At 41.6% G+C, this 22974-nt stretch overlaps 1 protein-coding gene across 1 annotated transcript in view; it reads left to right on the plus strand.

Moving 5' to 3' along the window:
* Positions 1-1365: 1365 nt before the first annotated feature.
* Positions 1366-22974, plus strand: part of LOC126277399 (frequenin-1) — a 250221-nt gene continuing 228612 nt past the window's right edge. The window contains exon 1 of the mRNA XM_049977355.1: positions 1366-1522. Coding sequence (XP_049833312.1) covers positions 1459-1522 — 64 coding nt within the window. The 5' untranslated portion in view covers positions 1366-1458. The remainder of the gene's footprint in view (positions 1523-22974) is intronic.

The following is a 22974-nucleotide window of genomic DNA, read 5'->3' on the forward strand; positions in this document are numbered from 1 at the left end:
ACCTCTCTGAGAGGAAATCACGAACCCATTCACACAACTGAGACGATACTCCATATGCATGCAATTTGATTAATAGCTGATGATTGGATTCGAATGTGACGCAGACCCCAAGATGCCGTGGACCCAAGTTGTCAACAAAGCAATATACAAATTGGTGGCAGTTCCATAATGGTGTGGGCTGTGTTTACATAGATGGGACTGGATTCTCTGGTTCAATTGAACCGATCATTGACTACAAACGGTTACGATCGGCTACATGGAGACATTCTGTAGCGCCGGCCGGTGTGGCCGTGCGTTTCTAGGCGCCTCGGTCTGGAACCGCGTGACCGCTGCGGTCGCAGGTTCGAATCCTGCCTGAGGCATGGATGTGTGTGATGTCCTTAGGTTAGTTAAGTTTAAGTAGTTCTAAGTTCTAGGGGACTGATGACCTCCGATGTTAACTCCCATAGTGCTCAGAGCCATTTGAACCATTTGAAAATTCCGTAGCCGTTCATGGACAACCGAAGATCGTCATGTCACTAGGCCACAACTGTTCCCTACTGAAGAATATTCTAGCTGGTTCGGGCGAATGATCTGGCCACGCATCGAACGTTTATGGGACATAAGCGAGCGGCCTGTTTGTGTACAAAATCCTGCACCAGCCACACTTCCGTAGTTGTGGACGGCTGTAGAGACAATGTTGATCAATATTTCTGCAGGGTCAGCTACACTTTCGTAGTTGTGGACGGCTGTAAAGACAAGATTGATCAATATTTCTGCAGGATGCTTCCCATGCTACGTCCAGTTGCTTTACGACGCCGGGCATAAGGAGATCTGACACGATATTAGGAAGGAAAAATGGTTCAAATGGCTCTGAGCACTATGGGACTTAAGATCTATGGATCTATGGTCATCAGTCCCCTAGAACTTAGAACTACTTAAACTTAACTAACCTAAGGACAGCACGCAACACCCAGGCATCACGAGGCAGAGAAAATTCCGTACACTGCCGGGAATCGAACCCGGCAACACGGGCGCGGGATACGAGAACGCTACCGCACGACCACGAGCTGCGGACAGTTAGGAAGTATTTCATGACTTTTGTTTCCTCAGTGTATAGAAAACAATATCAAAGATAAACAGAAAATATTGCAGTAGTTATATGGGCTTCTCACAGCTGTTAATTCGGAGCTCCCATTCGTTCCCTTAATGGGGCCACGTTTAAGAGCCGTGTCGCACACTCGTTGGTCAGACAGCGCGGGGTCTGAATTTTTGGTCCCCGCGGCCAGGCTGCGGGTCTAATTAGCGCCGCCGCCGCCCCCACAGCGTCTTGGCCGCCCCTTTCTGTCGCCCCGCCGCCCCTCCTCCCCCCGCCGGGCCGCAGTGCGGCAGGGCGCATGCGCGCGCACCCTGCGTTGGCGGCGTCGCGACGCTCAGTCGACGCCGATCCGCCGCCCGCGGGCACAGCATGCGCTAGCCATGGGCAAGAAGAACTCCAAGCTCAAACAGGACACCATCGACAGGCTCACCAAGGACACCTACTGTGAGTACGCTGTCAGAACGCACTGTCGCCATCCCCTGCACCCTGCATGCAGCGTGCCTGCCGGAAAGCAATGTCGGCAGTCACCCATTGTTGGTTCCTCTAAGCTTCCAGCATTAAACTCTTTAAAAAAAAGTTGTCTTCATTTTCTAGCCGGCTAAATTTCGAGCATGTAGCCACGCAAATTCCATTTCTACCATTATTTCGGCCACGTACTCGTATTTTCTGTCTATCTTGCAAGTAAATGGAAGATAGTCAAGATAGTCGGTCAAGTTCTTAGTAGAATAGTTCGATTTTACACGTCTAAAGGCCCGAAATTTGATGATACGTTTATATCTGTGTCGAAAACCTGAAAGTGTGCAGAATTGTGTGATTCGTTACGGGCTAGTTTGGCCTGCACGATAACACCAGAGACTGCTCAAAAAATTTCATTCAAAGGAATTGCAAATAAGTCGGAGTACATCTCGCAGAGTGCTGCAGCATTCCGGACTTGACGTTCGAATGGAAACATATTATAGTTTATAATATTAGAAGCCAATATCGCTTGATTATAAATAGTTTATTTCATGACGACAGTAACTAGCAGGCATCTTCAGATTCTCAGATCTCCCAGGAATATAACTACACAGCGGTCTTGTCGATACACTGAGAACACGCTCGACGAGACATACTTCTGGGAGACCTGAGAATCTGAGGATTACATAATTACTGTAGGAACTGGTCATGAAGTAAGCTGCTTCGCATCAAGTGATCTGGTCACTATAAATTACAACGTTAGATCACCCAACAACACGTGTAAATTATTTAGAAACATATTAATCTAGTTTGAAGTTACTACTTTTAGCGATAAAATTAACAACACGCTTCCTATCAATCTATTTTATGTTCATTCGCCGCAACTCATCAGGAAATTAAAAAAACGTGGCACATATGAATGTAACAAAGGTGTAATTCATTTATATAAATGCATCTACTACCGCTGCATCTCATTTCACTTTAATGGAATATATTTCCAGTATTACTTGCTACTACATCTCGCCATATGTTCGCGACGTTAAAAATATTCCTCCTCACATTAGAGGGATGAGTATGTTAGAGGTGGAGGACACCAACTTAATTCCCATGTCCCTGTAAAAACTGTACGGTTCAAAATGTAATGCAACACGCTCAGGCGTTTCTGACCGAAGAATATGGCTCAGATGGTGTCGCAGTAGACAACGTGCTGCTGAGTAATAGCATTTTATTGGAATCCTTAGAGAGATAAATTAACTGAAAGATAGAAATATGTAGTATTGGTAGTCAGAGGTGGAAACATTTGCAGGAGACAGCAATTTGTTTGGCGCTTTAATGCTGCCTCGTACTGTTCAAAGTCTAGAGTCACAACTACTCTGAACTCTGGTATGGAGGACGCGACTCTCTTGCAATGATTCTGTACTATTCGAATGTGGCTGCTCTCGAATTGGTTTTTTAAAGTAAGTAAAGACAAACCGAGACAATGAATTTGTTTTGGATAAAAATGTGGGTTGGTCCCAAATATGAACCCTACAGCATGACGAGAAACACTTTCTTTTAACATTTTCCAGTATATGACATCAATATGTTTATAGGGTACATTGATATTAAATTTTCATGGTTACTTATCAGTTCTGAGTAAAATCTAACGTTTTCGAAAAGTGTCTCCATAGTTATCTTCCAGAATAGCAAACGTCTTAGAAAATGTATCAGGTTAGCTTGGGTTAAAGTAGTAATGTTCTGAGACAGTCCAAACTCTAAACAAAAGGGATTTCGTCTCGCAACAGCTTTTCAGTTAGCTTAGGTCAGGATGCGAAGTGAAGACACAGTCTACATGTGGATCCATAGAGGCACGGGACGACGTCGTTACGTTAGTGCAGGTCAGCTAATGCGAAGAAGGCATTTCGTTGTTACTGAGCTGTTGAATGGTTGTGGAGATCCTGGATTAGAAGAAATACGAATGAGTTACGTTTGTCAATTATCCGTTCAAGAATAATTTATGCGTCTTGAGTGCTAACGACATAAGATCACAGCGTAACCAGAAAAGGAGGATCGAATTAAGAGGCGTCATGCTATTTTTGAACTGACAGGTCAGTGGTAGAATGTTACGGAGACTCTCAGGCATAACCTTATGGCGAAGGGTTACATAGCAAGTTGGAAGAACCAATATTCACTATTAAATGTATAACGTGCACCTGTCATCTTCGCACATCTTTCAGACTATAGAACTATATTAAATAATTAATATTAAAGAAATATTAATTAAGAAACTTTAAAGCATATGCAGGGAAGAGAGGCGCACAACTTCTCCGCGGAGAACGATGGTACGAGTTGTTCTCATCCATGCAATCTTCCCTTAGACAGGCACCTTGCTGCTGGTTGTGGGCTTACTGATCCCTCCCTCGAGTAACAGCTCCTGGGCAACATATTCAGTAAGATAGTACTGTAAACTGTGCTGTCTAAAGCTAGTTACGTAAAAGACTTAACATGAGAGATTCTAAAACTACGTGAGAATTTTTTTTATCATATTTAAAACTGAAGACTAGAAATTTCTACGATAATTTAGAATACTCACTCTCTGTGTTTCATACGTCAAAATGTATGGAAAATATCTCTAACCTCAACATGTTTTACTATTAATTGTTAGTTTATGCGACAAACAGTGGAACTAAAAGTAATTGTTCCATTTCTTATCGAATGAGTTCATTTAAGTCGCGTCCCACTGGTTTCCAGTTATTGAAACTCAAGTCGTTAATATTCCTAATCCACATTTTGAGGCGTCAGGCATTTGCTGCTCAGTTAACTGCAAGGCTATAAACAAAAAAATAAAAAATAAATGAAAAAGTGGTATTTCACACAATGACGTGAATGTCTGATTTGTTAAAATAAATTAATTTACTTTGACAGCAATGAATTTCTATTGCAGAGGTAAGTTCATAAAAGGGGTATTATTTACTTTCCTCCTTGTGACGTGTCGTTCTTCTGTATATCCCAGGAAACCGTTTCAGTTACGGAAGAGGAAATACTACAGAAGTTGGGTAGGGAGTGAAATATGCTAAGAGACTGTTGAACCCGACACTGGACACTGTACTGACCTGGCAAAAGGTATGACTTGTAGTTACTGTAGCTCCGTGTGTCTCAACAGTCTGGTACCAGTCGTTGAGTTGGACACTTCTTCGACAACTTTAGTGTCCCTAACCAATCACAATAATCTTAACAGGAAAAAGGGATCCACAGTTTAAAGTTGAATCCGAATCTAGTGCAGTTCCTTATATGTCATCTCATTATTGGGAAGTGAAGGATGGGTTGAAGGCGGGCTGACAATTTTGTACTCTAACCAGGCTTCGATCCCACGACCTTTTCGTATTCAATGGAGGCGCTTTACCATCAGACGACTAGGCCAGACGCTGTAGTGGAATTTTAAAACATGTGAGGAGTATTAGTCCAGTCAGCCCAAGGGGAAATGATATCAGCTATTCCAAAATGACTGTGCATGCTATATTGCCATTGGACGAAATTTTTGGGCAAATGAATGAGTGAAATGAAAATTACAGTTTCTTGCTTACTGAGCCACTCATTGAATGAATTTAACCTGTAGAGAAACTTTAACGGTGCCCTTTCGGGTGTACAGACGAATTGTTGATTCCATTTTAAACATTTTATGCGCACATCTCTACTTAGTACTGGGAGAGAGAGAGTGAGTTATACTTTTAGGCGAATACGTGAGAGTAAGTTAGAGAGACTGACTAATACAATGTATTCTTGCTGCATATGGTATGTCAGACAAGTACTCAGTGATCAGACTGGGTGACGTTCAATTTCCTATTTTCAAATAATTCATAATCATTTCGGAGTTGCACCATCAGTATCGTGAAAATGCTTTAGCCCAGTCCGACGATTATACAACGTAGTTCGTAGCACAGGGACCATTAAGGAGATTGATTTAAAGGTTTCATAGAAGATATACGATTCGTGAAGGTGTTCGTTTAATAAGTCCAACAGCAGAAGAGAGAGAGAGAGAGAGAGAGAGAGAGAGAGAGAGAGAGAGAGAGAGAGTGAAATAACTCTACAGACAGACGCCGCTATAAAGACGCCTCAGTAAGAAGGTGAGAAAGGATTTTCTTACAATTTAGAGCGTCAACTTTCCAACATGAGTCGATGAACGTCCTACTTCCACCAACGTCTACAGGTTGAGAATTATACAGAGACGTAAGGATGTACATTTTTTTTCGGTAATCATCCACGAATGGTATGGGAAACGGGAAATTACACAGGAATCTTATTTTCCCTACTACAGATCAGAAGATAGCTTGAAAAGTAAATATTTAAATGAGTTCTTAAAGAAAAAAAGCAGTCGCCCAGTGACACAGATAGGCTGTAAATTCTTCAGCTGATAAAAAAGAGTGTTGATATTGCCATCGCAGTAGTAATTGGAAACAGTCAATGGGCCAAATAACTGGATGTAATATTTAGAATGGATATGGAACTTAACCATCACACATACTCAGTAGTGTGATTCTAGGAAAATGCAATAAGTCTACAAAGAAGTTTGCTTACAAACCAGTAGTGCGCATAACCCTAGATTGGTGCGTAAGTACGTTGGACACGTACAATATCGGACTAACAGGAAATAATGCACGTATACAAAGAAGTGCAGAACGATTGAACACAGGATTGTTGGTCACATCCAAGAGCGTCACGGGGATGCTACGAAAAGGAACTAACAGACCGCTGAAGAGACACGCAAACAGTCAGGTGTAAGCTTACAAAGTTACAAGAACTAACTTTAAGAGAAGAATTTTGGAATATACAACAACTCGCTAACTGTCACTCCTGTAGTGACCGCGAAGATCATACAAGTCGCAGGACTCACACAAGGGTTGAGAATCATTTTTCCCACGCTGCATTCACGAGTAGAAAGGTAATCAGCCCTAATAACTGGTACAATGAGAATTAACCTCTCGGATGAACTTCAAAGTGGTGCACAGGGCATAAACGTAGATTGCCATTCATTGTAAAAACAACAAATGACCTGATCACAATGACGTAATGACTACAACCATTTACTTTTAGTTTTTTTTCTCACCATACGATATCAACTTTACAGTGAGGGAATATTTCCTTTTGAAATATAAAGAAAGTCGATATTTTACATATTACGTAGCGTACATTGCAGTATGTCGTTCCTATAAGATGTTCATAGAAAGTTATAACTAGGAGTACTGTATCTGAAAACAATTAAACAGTGATGCGTAACCTCCAATGACAAGTAGATGTTCCGCAATATGTCAGAAGCTTTTGAAATCTGCAAACTTCATTGGTGCTAATAGGTCGTCATAACTTGAATCTTTATTTTAAGAAGTCTCTTCCAGTAGCAGGCATGTCTTAAACTTGTATCCGAAAGAATGGTCTTATATCTCGTTTGCTGTAACAAAAGTTTACTCTCACGAGCAGAAAATAAAGGATGGAGCATTTCTACAGACGAAACCTGAGTCTGCCACTGACACGCGATGCCTAGGATTTCCTCACTGTTGTATTTATTCCTGGAAGTTCAGTAGGGCAGTAACGTAGCGGTTCCTATCGGTCATAAAAATGAAATACGATCGCCAGTTCTCCCCATCCCCGGGGTAACTCATCCCCCACGACCCCCGACAGACTGTCTTCGATTGAATCGCGGAACTGCCATTTTTATGGCTTCCGCGAGCTGCTGCAACACTTTTTGGACGTCCACAGAAGTTCCGCCGCATTTAGGTATTTCAGTAATGTTATCTCAATTTCTTTCGATTTGTGAGTGTACGGTGCGGCCAGTAAAAGAAAGATCACAACAGAGCACGCTTCTAAAAATTACATAACAAATCGATACCGTATACGTTTAACTGTAAGGTACATTAAGCGATTCTCACTTGATTTGCTGGTGCTGAATATGCACGGCCTTCCTGGCGATGGAAACTTTGAGTAGTTGCTGAAACGATACTTTATTTCATAAAGACTCTCGTGTAAAAATTGTACAGTAGTACGCCATGACTAAAATATCAATGAATCGCAGCTGGAACCTGTCAATTCATACCAGTTCTTAGGAGTAAGTAATTCAGTGGGTATGAAATAGGTTGATCAGATGGACTCGGTTGTTCTTAAAGTAAGTGGCTGATCTCGGTGCTTTGCGAAGATGCTGATAAAATGCAAACATTCTGCAAATGAGACTGCTTACAAAACTCTTGTGCAGCAGTCTCACGATATTGCACAGATGTGTGAGGCAGATATTAAACAGGACTAACAGGGGATATTTAAGATATTCAAAGAAAGGCAGCACGAGTGGTGGCAGGTTTGTGAGAGAGCGCGACGGAAATGCTAGAAAACCTACGTGGCAGACGGCTAAAGATAGACACGTTATCCCGCTAAAACCTACTTGTAAAATTTCAAGCTATAGTATTGACTGACGAATCGATAAACGTACTTGAGTCCCCCGCTTATCAAATGGTTCAAATGGCTCTGAGCACTATGGGACTTAACAGCTGAGGTCATCAGTCCCCTAGAACTTATAACTACTTAAACCTAACTAACCTAAGGACATCACACACAGCCATGCCCGAGGCAGGATTCGGACCTATGACCGTAGCGGTCGCGCGGTTCCGACTGAAGCGTCTAGAACAACTCGGCCGGCCAACTGTTTATCACTCCCGAATGTGCTTCATAGACAACTGTAGATTAACAGCAGAGTCAACGGAGGCATTTAAGCAGTTCCACATTTATTCGCCTAGGTGACAAGTTTATAAAATTATGTCACCGATTTCGATTATGGAAACAATCATCTTCAGATCGTAAAACCTTGTTGTAGAGTATTTTATGATCTGAAGATGATGTTTTATGATCTGAAGGTGATGTTTTATGATCTGAAGGTGATTGCTAAATAGTATCCGAAACAGGTTATATTATGTTATAAACTCGCGATGTAGACAAATTATGGTAATACTGAAATTATTTGAAGCAGTTGTCCTGCCAGCGATCCTTACCTGATTCGAACCGGAAAATGCCTAACATGTACAATGCTTAATACCCTCTTCCAAGGACTTCACAGTGATGAGTAGAGAAATAAGTCACTAGGTTAGTTGTCCTCATCTACACTTTTATCATTTCATTCAAATTTAATCTGGTCTAATACAAGCTACTTTTATTTACACATCAACTGTTGAGTCCATATACTACAGCACTCTGTTCCTATTTGGCAAACGTTTATTTTTCTTACACACTTTCTTCTAAATTTCGACGTTTGTTTTTCGATCAGTGACATTTCAAGGTTAATTTTGAAAATCTAATTTTTTAAATGTCGTACGGCTTTTACAATTCACACTTCATGTTCTTCAAGATGTACGAGGTCTCACATTTTTTAAATTGCTACTGTGTTCCAGTTTGTGTCAGATATTTCGATATCCGTCTCATAATATATCGTTGTTGATATATGGCATCTTTAATGTAGGTTTTTTTATACACGTTCTCGTTACAGACTGCTCAATTTAGAACAGGACATTATTTAATGTAACACACATATGACATGTCGAAAGAGAAATTTTATTCAACAACCGTGGTTGCAGAGTTTACGATGAGACTTACTGCCAGACAGTTGCGGCTATGAAGGATGAGTAATGGTTTTTATAAAAATAAATTTAGGTAATAAGCAGAATAAACACAATAAATCACATGCACTTACAGGTTTTGGAATCAACTGAACACCTAGACATTAGAATTACGACCAAATTTAATTGGAAACATCACAGGGAAAACATTGTGGGAACTGCGACACGAAGACTGCGTTTATTGGAAGAACACTTACAAGGTGTAACAAACCTGCTTAAGTGTTGGCCTTATATTACACATGTCCGTCCTTTTCAGCAGTTTTTCTGCACGGTTGGAATCCTTACTAGACAGGTTCGGTGGTGTGCGTCGGGAAAATAGATAGAAGTGCAGCTCGATTTTCGTCACTGATATGATGCAACGATCAATCTGTATGGCTGTTTCGGGAGTGTGGGTGGAAGTATTGGAAACGCTAGTCGAAGGAGAAACTGTGGCTCTCTTTGCTCGGTGGTTTGAGTTTCGCTTGTCAGTAGTGTAATTTTTGAGTATAAGCGACTGTGAAATATGTGTCTGGAGAGGGTGAAACAGATGGATACCCAAAAGTAACCTAATCCTGTTGAACACTGCCTACGCGATCAGCATGATTAAAGGCTACGTATGACATCGACATTTTTTCATGTCCTCAGTGCTGCAGGAACTTTGGAAATAAACTAGGATATCCACTCACTTTTGGATGACTTGAGAATTGAGTTCAATTCATCTCTGGTCCTTTCGTTCCTCAAATTATAAACTGTAATGAAGTAGTGCCTCAATGAAATCCTCTGCTTCCGAGTGGAGCGTGCTTTATCAGCCTCAGCTGAAAAGGCTGATCAGTTTTTATCAGATAAATATGTGTTCCTATATTTTTTATCCATCACTGTTCTAGGCGTAGAATTTTTCCGATCAGTACTCTGATCAATAATTTCGATATTACAATACGCTACATTCAAAGCTACATGTGTTTGTGCTATTTATACCTAAAGACATCTACTTAAGTAAGGCATGTGAAATTAATGACACTAGTGCTTGAAGATCGGTCTTGGATAGAAGCAGTTTGTTTTGGTGCCTGTCTCCGTGTATGAGCAAATTTTAACGATGTGCATCGGAGACCCGAAGGAATGCTTTGTGCCGCATTGTGAGTGGAACATTATCGCATTTTACCTGTATATTACGTAACAGGAAAATATGCAGCGATCTGATACAAAGCGGAGATCAAAGCGAAGACCAAAGTGGCAACAGCAATCTCATTAATTTCATGAGTATGCCACTATTGGACAGTTGACTAACGAGATTCTCCGTGCAAGTGCGTGATAAGCAGCGGATTTTACACAGAACACTTTACGAGCTATTCCCAAAACAATACTTATGCGATTCATTGCAGAGTTACTGCAATATGTGTCCGTTACAGTGTAGCTGATATGAGAACCAACGGTTTTACGAGTACAGGTGAGAGCACACGCGTGGAGTTTCCACTTTAAAACCTAGGATACTGCTTCACCTGTATGTATTACGACGCTAATTAAAAGAAGTATAACGTGAAGAAAAGTAGTTCTGTAATTCATAAAAGTAGGTACGGAACCTATCGGTAGTTGGATCGCTTTGATGGCAGATGAAAACCCTTTTTTATCCTATGGTCGTTCTCAGCAACAAAACTTAATACGTACAATTATTGCCTTAACAGTAATAAAGTGTGCAATTAACGAAGAAACGAAAATCAGTTAGTAACAATGGAAAACTTATGCAGACGTGGTGTCTTTATGCTGTAACCTTGAGACTTGTGCAGCAGTCAACGTCTAGGAATTGTATTGGATATATTGGATATGTTCAGGATTCAAGCCCCAACCCGAATATTCAAATACCGGCTTGCAGTTGATAATGAAGTCGAGTGAGATGAATATGAGGACGTGCTTTAAGGCAATGCAACTGTCATTTTTTCGCCATTCTTGTCTGCCTGAGAAAGCGATCCGTAATAACCACTTCTTTGTCGATGAGATGTTCCTCCCCATCATTTTAATATAATTTGGTGACATAAAGTAAATGGATTCAGAGACCTCTCACATTAGCTGAATAGTTACTGAGAATCAGAATTATTAATTATTGATTAAGGATCAGGTGTAAGCATTAATCATGAACAGTAGTTGAAACCAGCCACTCTGGCAATGTGTTACGATATATGAAATATGAAAGTCGTCACTATCTTGCCCTGAAAGACTTCACACATTACTATAGCAATTAATTCTGCCTAGATGCGATCCTTCTTGGGCCCCGCTTGTTAAAACTGTCACTTTCCTTTCTTCTATTCTGAAAATCGAGTAGACTTTCAAGTATATGTATAAGTGAAACAGTGACAGCTGTGGACGACTTGAACATTACTGTGAACCATCTGTATCCCTTCAATCTTGATGGCTTCCCCGACGGCGATGTCTTCTTCTATCAGCATAACTCTCCGTGTCACAAGATTGCAGTGGTTTAAGATGACTGTGAATTGACGTAGATGTCTCGATCACCAAATTCTCCTGAACTAAACTCGATAGAACGTATCTGATACTCTTTCTGGCGCCAGCTACGAGCTAACAAATCATCTGTCCTTAATTTACGGGACTCGCGTTTCCCTTGCGTACACATCCAGCGCCTCGTACTGTCGGAAAGCTACCAAAGACTTCCTGTAAAATCGCTACTGTACCGCGCTACAAAAATGAAAGAACACGATGTGAACAACGTTTTGCCTCATCTGTGTATCACAGTATACAATGTACTTCTAAATAAAAAGAACATTGTTCGGCTGCACAAATAGAGTTGGATTACTGGAATGTTCCATGCATATGGTAGCCCAGTGTATAAACTGCTTTGCTGGAAGTTGGTCATTTGCATGCTGTCTATAGTTGGTTCAATAATGCGTTAATTATTGTTGCATGCTTTGACCTTCACACTACACCAAATATAAAAATCGGAGAACTGTGTAGATTAACGGAGCGTGAGGGCTACAATTCTTTTGAGAGTGTTCTTTCAGGTGAGAAAATAGAATACATTGCCTCCAAGAACGCATACGCTTCAAGTGGGGTTGTGCCATTCACCTGAAAATACTCGAAACGTTCTTCATTTTGCCCCAGTTGGTGTACAAAGGCCTTGAAGATGTGTCCAATGTGACACGCTGAAATTTTAGTGTCAATTTGTGTCGCCTATTGCTTCCTTCGTGGTTTGGTACAAATGGCTCTGAGCACTAAGGGACTTAACTTCGGAGGTCATCAGTCCCCTAGAACTTAGAACTACTTAAACCTAACTAACGTAAGGACATCTCACACATCCAGCTATTGTATGTTTGTTACTGGTCCGCCTAGCTAATAGTAGCTTACTACCGAGATTATGACTTGAAACTCACAAGGGTGCGATTCACAATTTATCGTCTAGACATCCAGTAGGGCTTGCTTTAGGTGAATGACGTGGACGTTTCCTTAAAAATGCCATGACCATTTATCTATTAATTCCTTTCCAATCTCTAGGAGCATCTTTAACGACCTAGATGTCGAAATGAAATCAAAACTATTACGGCTCATGTTCGTTATTTGTTGTGCACAGACACAAAATCTCTCATTCCATCGAAGTAAATGAAATATAGTAAAATTTTGTTCTCTAGAGGAAAAATTTTCGTCTTTTTTCGTATTCACTATTTTGAGCCTAGTCTGTTAATATCACAAATTGATATTGTAATTACTTCTTTTCTCTCGGTTTTTAAAATATAGAATTACATGCTGATACTTACTTATGATCGTTACTGCTTAGGATTTCATGAATTCTTTCCTCAGATGTTTGATGTGTCTGCAATATACCTGCTGCAAGAAGTTCTAAAATTAAACCGACGTACAACTGCAACGATGACTAAAATAAGAAGCAGTCCAATAAAAATTTCTAGAGTAAATTGGTTAAACACCAAGGAAGCTAATGCTATTTTAAGAGGGTCTTCCCGCGGTTCGTATTCAGAAACTATGGCAGTAGTAAATATTGCTGATTATTTTGAAGAGAGATCTATGTTACAACAAACTCTTCCGTTCGTTTCTTCAACTATAATTCCCAACCTTGGGGATCTGATAGCTTCTTCAGTACCATATACTAATAATAATACCTGCCTTACTTGCCTTCAACTTTGTGAGTGCGGCTCCAGTCTTTTTCCTACTCTTGACGTTTTATCTGCTTTTACATGTTAAAATAGATAATTTGGTCTGGCGATATATACTTTCCTCGGCACGTATTTCTCGTTTCATCAATACGTATTTCGTCTGAATGTAATGTCTACTGACTGTATAGTGTGCTTCATACACTGACGCTAACATCCTATAGCACACCGCACGACCATTGCCATATAAAGGATCTTAATTTTAAAGGAACGTGTAGTCTTCGAAACGTTCTTCCGGCCGTTACTGTATGCTTACTTATGGGATCTTAGTCAGAAATACTCACTTCGAGACCTCCCGTGATGACAGAGTGGCCGTCGTTCTACGCCTCCCTTCAAAAGGAGTACCTGAGAGAATGATGTCATTCGAAACAGAGCATTATCTAAAATGGACAGTGATGACGAAAGGATATCGGTTGTATTCGTTTAAAATGATTTAACCAGTCGTTCACTGAAACGATTTGTTAAAGTCATGAAAACTTTTCAACTAGCATATACGGGTGGTAGTATTGATATATTTGAGCGAAAAAAATAAGAAAATGAAGCGCACCGACAGCTTACAGGAAGATTATGAGACACATTATGATTAGTATATAGACCAGGACGGGTTACAGGGAGTCTTCGAAGCAATTCTGCTTGCATTGTTACTGGTCGTTTCGATCAGTTCCAATATGTTATCAAAATGCTCCCTGAACTTAAGTTGGAATCACTGTAGTGTTTTGTTCCCGAAGCGTTAGGAGGACCAGCGTGATAGACTGCAGAACTATTTTATTGCCTCGAACGTACTGACTCATGTTAAAGACAATAAGGAAATGAATTGGGAGTTAATGGCACTTACAGACGGATATAGGTAATAATTCTTCTATCGCTTCATATACGAATCAAACAAGGAAATCAAAGACTAAGAATGGTACAGAGTAATCTAGGTCAAGCAGTGTATATTAGTTGGCCGATTATACGGAGGGAACGCCAAAAAGTAAGTTACACGTCATTATCGCAGACCAAATAACTCCAACGGAATGCCGAACTACAAAGAAACACGGATTTTTCATCGTAGCTAGGAGATTTCTGTAACAAACTATCGTAACCTTCTATCAATCTTTCAGTTCCTTGATGGCGGAAAACGGCTATTTGGTGAAGGTGTCGTTCCAGAACCGCTGCGTGAAATTTCTCATCACTTTCAGAAAGATAAAAATTGCATATGCATGATCTAGACTTACCGATAAGCATCGTCTCTGCGACCTTGATCAAACTGATGTCACCTTTTTGTATGACTGGACGCGACAACGCATTTATGCATGTAATGCCAGAATTTCATGTTGAATATGTGTGAAATTGAAAAGTTTTGCCCACAAGAATCGTAGTGTTCCAGGTACGTAATCTTTGGACAACCTTTGTACTTGGCAGGCCTTTTCAGTCGCACAAAGTGATGCATATGTTATCGATATCGCAGCAGAATTGTGTCTGCAGGTAGCCCGGAACGTGTATTCTCTTCTGACAACGCGCCATTCTTGCTGTGCTATGGTCTTACGACATTTGTAAGTTATTTGCCGAGATTGCCACGTATATGTAAATGTGGAATGGGCGAAATTGTATTTGAACCGTGCCACTACCGGTTCAATTCGTCTTTCGCTATCTCAGAAAATAGGTTGCGCTGCTATACATGATGGACGTTCACACCTCATTACGTTTTCTTTGCATTCATTTAACTAAACACATATGCACACTAACGTATAAACTACTCCTAATATACAGGTTATAATTAATACAACATATAATTCATACGTCATTTCCGGCGTTATAAGCATTTCGTGCTACGTTACGGATACTGTCATTTGTTCACTAGTAATATCACGAAAGACATATTAAAGAAAGCCAATAACTTTCCCATACTGCAGAGCGATAATAATCATCAGCAACTGTGGAACGATAGTAATAACAATGACTGCAGCTGCACTTGCAGTTGTGACTTGTTTGACTCTACTGCTAGTGACCCTTATATGGTCAGAATCATTGTCAAGTGACTACAGCTGCGGGAAATAAGTGGGAAAGGATCAAGTCTGTAACAGGAATCTAAGTTTCTGAAAGAAAGAATAAGAAAAAGAAATTCCGTTTGCGGAGACGGCGATTGACTTATTGTAAGGTAGCATTTTTAATTTTGATTCAATAACTTCTTTACGAAACAATCGTAGCTGGTTTCTGCCTTCAGAGGCCATCTTCACATGGGAATATGTTGCATTCTCGTCGGTACTGTAGTGTCATGTACCATAGGAATCAAGGGAGAGGATGTTGTTTGATTTCCGGTATAGCATTTCTACAACACAACTGCACAGATGGATTAACAGTGTTCTTTATTTACATTAACGGGAAGCTACTTGTCTTTAAGAGAGTGCATGTGTTATGATCCAAACTCTTTCGTAATATTCCATGTTAGCCTCACGGCTGGTTACGTACAAGTCGCTCTATGCGGTGAATGACAGACGCCAAACTAGAGTGCGAGTTGGCGCGTCAGTGAGTGAGCTAGTGACTGAGACTGAGCCCTCCAGTAGCGGCCGTGATCTAAATACTTGCGGGCGAGAGGGCGTTGGCGGCAGTTGCTTACCAGTCTGTCTTTGGCTCTCTCCTGATAGGTAGGCTTGATCCAGCGCAACCTATAAATATTCCTGCTGCATCTTTGCCGACTGGTGTGCTAGCTACAGCTTACGCCAGCACACAATATAAGTGTCAGCAGGTGGAGGCAAAAAATCTGAAAGGACTCGAACTGTAACAGAAAAGTGATATTCTTGTCATAGATCAGAGTTGCCACCTACAAGCGTAGGAACTGAGTAATGACGCTGACCAAGCTGCTGGTTTTATATAAACAGCTCTCATAACTGTAATTTTAATCATTCCTTGTAATGTTGCACGACCTCTATCTTTCTGGAGCCACCGAGACGTTCGAAATTAAGTGAACAGTTATTTACTTAACCGAAAAGATACCACTTTTTTCTCACATACTGTAGTAGAGAGAATCAAAGAAAGGTTTTTGTTGTTAACTCTTTTTCAAAATAGTACTAGCTCTACATTGTTAACAAAAAATGTCACAAGATAGCCCTGGACACACACTGAGTCGATATCTGGCATAGTTTTCGAGAGAGAGTCTAGTTTATCGCGTTTGCAACATTTGAGCATTTAGATGTAATTGACTATTGGTCTCTGGTGGCTAGGTACAAAATAATACGAGGTTGAGTCAATAAATAAGACAAATTGCGATAGAGACGTCAGAGCCGCATGTATCACTCTGAAATTTATTTTCTTTTTCAACATACTCCACCTTGGTCAACTTAAACAGTCCATCGTTCGACAAGGCATGTAAAGCCTGCAACATGGAATTCTTTTCACAACGTTCCCAACTGACGAACGACCTTACATAAAAAGTTTAGTTGGTCCCTCAAGTTGCTGCAGCCCACAAGACCGATGTGTTCTGACGGCAGCAAAATACTCGTAAAAGAGGAAACAACATTCCGTCACTGGATAAACAGGGCGGCCAGGAATCTTCTTGTTGGTGACTTTTTCTTGTCTTTCGCAATTCGTATAGCCAACTGAACAACACTTTTCATAAAATACAAACCTAACATTACACGGGACGTATTGCTCAGCAGCAGATTCTTGGCTCGTAAAAATCGCGTTGTTCTCATCGGGTACACACTCATAGCGTACCTCCCATCTTGGTCTGACAGCAGATCATTTAACCATTGGACGCGGAATATTGTGTGTCGGCTACCTTCCACGCGACTTGTGCTGCCACCTTCTAGATGCGTATAGGTATGAAATATAAAACGATAGACGCTATTCTGACGTTTGCGATTTATTCGTTGACTCATCCTTGTAATTAACTGTGAGTTATTGAGTTTGTTAGCCGAGTTACGTTTTTTTCTGTGAATATCCCTTCATAACAGTGCGAAGGCCTGTAATACGCAATCACCAAAACGTACAACACGACAAACAGAGTAAAGCAACAACCCACAGTACTGCGACTGGCTGTCGTTGCTGCGGGAATTGCTCTGCAAAGTGACGTTGTGGCCCTCTGCTATCTCACTCAGTGAACCCACATACAAATTCATATCTGCCTACTCTCCACCAGTAAATCTTTCGTCTGTCTCTATCAGTGTTAACTTAAAACTAACACTGCCGGAAAGACAAACTTAAGACAGAACAGAGCAGTACTGAATGCAACCTTGAGGACTGCAAGTTGCTCCTTTTATTTAAGCTAACTCGCGTATTTTGAATTTTAACAGGTAATCGGACTTGATGGTTAAGATGGCATAGAGGCTCAAATTTCCCTCAATGTAAAAGTGCCAGTTCGAGAACGTTCTTAACCGTGTGCCTGCTGACGTGTGGCCCATCCCTAATTTTTTATAATTTCAGTCAAAAACGCCCACCAAACATTAACATTAATGTGACCAGGCTAAATGAATTTCATACTGGTTTGACAGCTCTCGTTTTATTGTACTTTAATCACAAGCACATGCTGGCTCTACAACGGCATTCATGCACTTGACAGTTTTTTGAATCGAGTTTGCTACTGCTGTCAACTCCCTTAAGGGCGTCCGTAATTTTGGATCATCCCCAAACTATTCGAAACCAAATAATTTCAGTTCCTCAAATTCAAGTCTTTTATTTCCGAATGCACACTTGTGATCCTATCTTTAAGAAGGCTCGGGCGAGACTGATTCACTTACGCGCCAAAGGAAACGGCGGCCGCAAGCAGCAGCCTTCTGGTACATTGGGACTTTCCCGTCTGCGACGCTAACTCGTTGGATCAATGATGTGTATGAGTAGATTCGCTCGCTCTTTTCAGGAAAGGATCGATATCTGTGCTCATACAGGGCGGAAAGTAACTGTTGTCAACGGCAAGTACCTTGACTGAAAGGATCACGTTTGTTTCCTAACAATACGCACAGCGCATAACGTCGTCATATGCACTGATGCGTAGGTAATTTCAGTGTAATACAGATGCAAAGATAAATGCGGGTAAGGAATCACACGAAATGCAATTAATCTGTAACGAGCCACAAGAAAGCATGTCTCCCCTACGTCAAAATACTGAGAAAAATGTTCCTGAATATTCTCCGAAATTTTGTCGGTTGATGTCAGGTTAACCCTATATATGTAATCATAAACCGCTTGAGAGTCATTATTATCCTGATGACTTTCGCTGGAAGTTTCACAATTCACTTACAAAATTTCACACATTGCATATCTCGCTCCCACTGCTAAGCAATTCCGGAGATGTAGCTACGTAAAGTATGGGTAATTACACGTTGTTAAATTCTAACTTCAGTCAGAATGATTAGGGAGTATTGTTCACAGGCCACGGTGCAGTAGCGAAGAAGCAATATCAACGCTTTTAAATTCCGAAACGCTAGGAAAATAATGCGTCAATAACCTCACAGTATTAAGTATATTTAAGACTCTGGGTGCGTGGGAGTTGGAGTTCCACTCTGTGAGAATATAAGGAAGAAATACACGTCCTGTAAAAGTCAGCAGTTAGTGGTCTGGTGGTTAGCGTCGCAAGCTCTAGCCGGCGGGGCCGCCGGTTCGATTTGCGGTCGGGTTAGGCATTTACTTCACTCAGAACTCGGTGTGGTGTGCCTTCATCATTCACCTTATCCTCACTAAATTTGCAAGTTGCCGAAGTTGCGTCTAATAGAAAGACGTGTACCTAGCAGCTGGACAACTCCAGACGACGTATCCCGGTCAACAAAGCCACACGAACACTCCATTTACGCTGTACAGACGAAAGTACCACGAAGTTGTAGGAATGAAGGCCGGCCGGTGTGGCCGAGCGGTTCTAGGCGCTTCGGTCTGGAACCGTGTGACCGCTACGGTCGCAGGTTCGAATCTTGCCTCGGGCATGGATGAATGTGATGTCCTTGGGTTAGTTAGGTTTAAGTAGTTCTACGTTTTAGGGGACTGATGACCTCAGCTGTTATGTCCCATAGTGCTCAGAGCCATTTTAGGAATAAAGTAAAAATACCTGAGAGAAGAATAGCTGAAGTCAATGTTAATACCTCAACTGGGACAAAAGGACGCAGTTTCTGGGAAGATGAATGAAGAGGGTTTAGTACTAACTGGCGTAACCAAGTTGCTGGCTTGCCACCTTGAGTGGCAGCAGCAGCGCTCATCGATACTAGTACTGTCGAACTATCTTTGGTGTTACCACTAGTATTTCTGGGTGGTGGCGTGTGTGATAGTGAGTCGGTAGGGACCGAACAGGCGCCTGGCCAGGCCGGGGCTGCTGGCAGTGTGCATGCGCTGTCGGATACTGAGGCGCTAGCTGCGAGAGCCCACCGAACCTGGACCCTGAAGTTGAGTGATCAGTTAATCTGTTATGAAACCTCAACTATTGTGACATCTCTTCGTTCATTTTCGGGCTGTTGCCCCTTGGCTGTTCGGGATAGGAGCATCATATGATGTGTTGGAGTCGGCGAAATCTTGCAGCCATCTCCCTATGTTGTGATTAATTATTAAATTGACTGTTACTTATCAGTGAAGTGCACCAGCAGTATTTTCTCCCCTGTGGCCGTTAACGCTCCAGTTGCCTGCAGTTGTAGGCTGTGTGCTTTTCCGTCGTCGTGTTGTTGGTGTCCAGTATGGCGTGTAATACGACAGCCTTTAAGTTGTTTGGTTCATATTTGCTTAGAGTCGTTATTGTTTCACCGGCTGGTTTTAGACGCCAATTTCTGGGCGTTTAGTGCTGTTCTATTTCTCGTCATCAGCCGATCTTCTCCATCCTTGTACCATTGGTCAGACGGAAGGGAATTGGTTAAATTGTTGGTTGGTCCTCGGGCCGTCCCTAGTCTGGGTTGCCATCCGATTACCTAACTTCAGCTCTTGGACGCCTGTCTCACCTCACCTTACGTTTGAGCTACCTTCCCATGCCTACCCTTGGAACACTTATGACTACCACTTGTTCTGTTTGCTTTAAAATGTGATTTTCATTTTAGTTGAAGTATTGTGCGAGGACTTTGGCTGTGTATTAATTCAGTTTTCTTTACAATGTACATGAAGGCCTTCAGCCGTGTTAAATTAAAATTTTGAGCATTGATTGTTTCAGAAAAAAAATTATTCTTAGAAATTGTTCTATCTGAAATTTTTTGTAATCCAGGTCTTAAGCCGTTAGTTGTCCCATGTGTTATGTGTGGTCTTCAGCCGAGGATTTGCGTGAATCCCTTAATAAGGCCTTCAGCCGTGAGTATTGTCGACAGAAAATTTTTATAAGAAGCAAGTGGTTTATTATAAATTATTTATCTGACTTTTTGTTCGGCCTCCAGCAGTTGTTTCAGATTTGTTTGTGGCCTTCAGCCATGCAATAAGTTAATCAGGATTCGGCCATTCCGTTGTAAGTTTAAAAAGAAATATTCTTGCTTAGAAAAAATTGTTTATTAATGTGCCTTAATTATAGTTGTCCTTCAGGCATGTAGTGTAGGCCTTCAATCGTTGATTGTTTTCATTGCTTGTTTTTTTCATTAATTTTACCTTCTATTTTAATTGCTTTGATTTCTAAGCCAGGCCTCAGCCGTTCTTGTGTCTGCTGTGTGGTTTTTGGGACTTCAGCCCAGAAAGCATCTCAAGTTTTCTATAACAAGGCCTTCAGCCGTATTGTTTCATTGTGATCTTTTAAGCAAATGCATAAATAGGTGGTTCTCAGTAAACGTTTACGGTCTCATCCACAACGTTAAACTTATCCTGTGCGCTGTGTGACTACATCCCAACCAGGTCTCAGTGTTCTTTCGGCAGAGATGCCGCAGATCACCATCTGTCCTAATTTTCAGAGCAGACAAGGCCCCAAACCCCAAATTCTGTGAAGAGTCGTGTACGTCCAACCATTTAGTATCTAGTGGTAATTTCACTGTCCTTCAACCTCTTTCTGTAAATGCTCACGGCAGTAGCACTTGAACATTGGACCAACTTCGCCGTTTTCCAGATACCTTTTCACAAGCTCTGCGTAATAATAACCTGCCTTTTACTAAAATCACGTAACACAATGGATTTCCCCATTTTCAGCCCATATCTGCGCTAGGGTGATCCCCCGTTCATGTCTGCTCCGTTTGCATACTTCCGTTAACGTGTCTCGTGCCCACAACGTCACCAGGCGGCATCCAGCCTCCACGGGGAGGGGGGGGGGGGGGGCTGCGGCTTGGACATGACATTTTGGCTCATCGGTGTAGTGTTAGCGGAAAGAAGCAAACTAATGTGTGAGACAACGTCTTGTAGCCTTGACGGTGTACACATTTTCAACATATAGCAGAAACCTGTGAAATAAAGTACCTTGTGAAGCTTTAATAAATAAAGTAGTGTGTCCACGCTTAGTTATCGAAATTAGGGTATTTGTATGAAACCCAACTAATGAAAGAAGAAAGGTCTGATGCTAGAGTAATGAAATAAAAACGATACAATAAAATAGCTAAGATTACACAACTACAGTGGTTTTGCAAAACTGGAGGACGAAAGTAGCTTTTCCATTATGTCTCTTTGTCAAGCAACTTTGATGGAACCTAGGCCATACATAGAAATGTGTAGCCTATATTACAGTTCAGTACAGTGCAGTACGGGAAGCAAACCGAAAGAAATACACAATGAGACGAACGGAAACGACAGTTTTCCTCAAAGACAAGTCACCGCAATTTACGATGGTCCCTTTCATATTACAAAAGGCGGAACCTGGATCACCAAATCGATCAAGTTGGACCACGTTCTGTGTTCGCCTCTCTCGCCTTACTGGGGTACGTAATTCACCCAGGAAAACTATCGAACGAGATCATCTTGGCGGTCAAGGTGTCATGGTGCACGGGGGATTAATGTTGTATGGGCGTACATGAAATACAATACACTCAACGATCAACGTCTGAGTGACAGTGTATTTCTTCTCCACGTGCTTCTTTCTAGGTTTGCAATCGGCTCTGACTTCATCTTTATGGATGACAATGGGCAACCGCATTGAAGAGCGGGTGGAGGACCTGTTGGAACAAGAGGATAGTTGGCGAATGGTGTGGTCTTCCGCGGTCCCCGACTTAAAAGCCATCGAGCAAGTGTGGAATACTGTGGGGGGACGTATTGCAACGCGCTCACGTGCCCGAGTATCATCCAACAGTTTCCAATCACGCTGCTGGAGGAATTGGACGCCATGTCACAAGAACACCTTACCAACCTTGTGGCTATCATCGGAATACGCTGCACAGCATGCACTGCTGTCCGTGGTAATTGTACACCCTATTAAGAACCATGTTCCGCGTTTTGTAGTGTCCATAAATCGAGATGAGTTCAGTGCATTTATTGTCTCTGAAAAAAAGTGTCATCTCTGTTCGTATGATTAGTATTTCACTCAGTTACATTCTGTACCATACTGTAGTACTTCTCCCTGCTTTTGGTCCAAGTTTTATTGGGTTATTTTACTTGGCCGTGATACTACAATAAATTTTCACCCTGTTGGACAGCTAGCGCTAATTTGAAATTTCCTGGCAAAGTAACAGTCTATGCCAGCCCGGAACTCGCGTCTGAGATCTTTGTCCCTTGCGACCAAGTGCTCATCTGACGACTGAGCTCTCCTGGTCCCGACTTACGAGCCGCTCTCACAGCACAGCATCCACCAGTATATCTCTGTCTGGGTTCTTTCTTGTTGCTT

This window comes from Schistocerca gregaria, chromosome 1 (assembly GCF_023897955.1).
Source record: "Schistocerca gregaria isolate iqSchGreg1 chromosome 1, iqSchGreg1.2, whole genome shotgun sequence".
Lineage (NCBI taxonomy): Eukaryota > Metazoa > Arthropoda > Insecta > Orthoptera > Acrididae > Schistocerca > Schistocerca gregaria.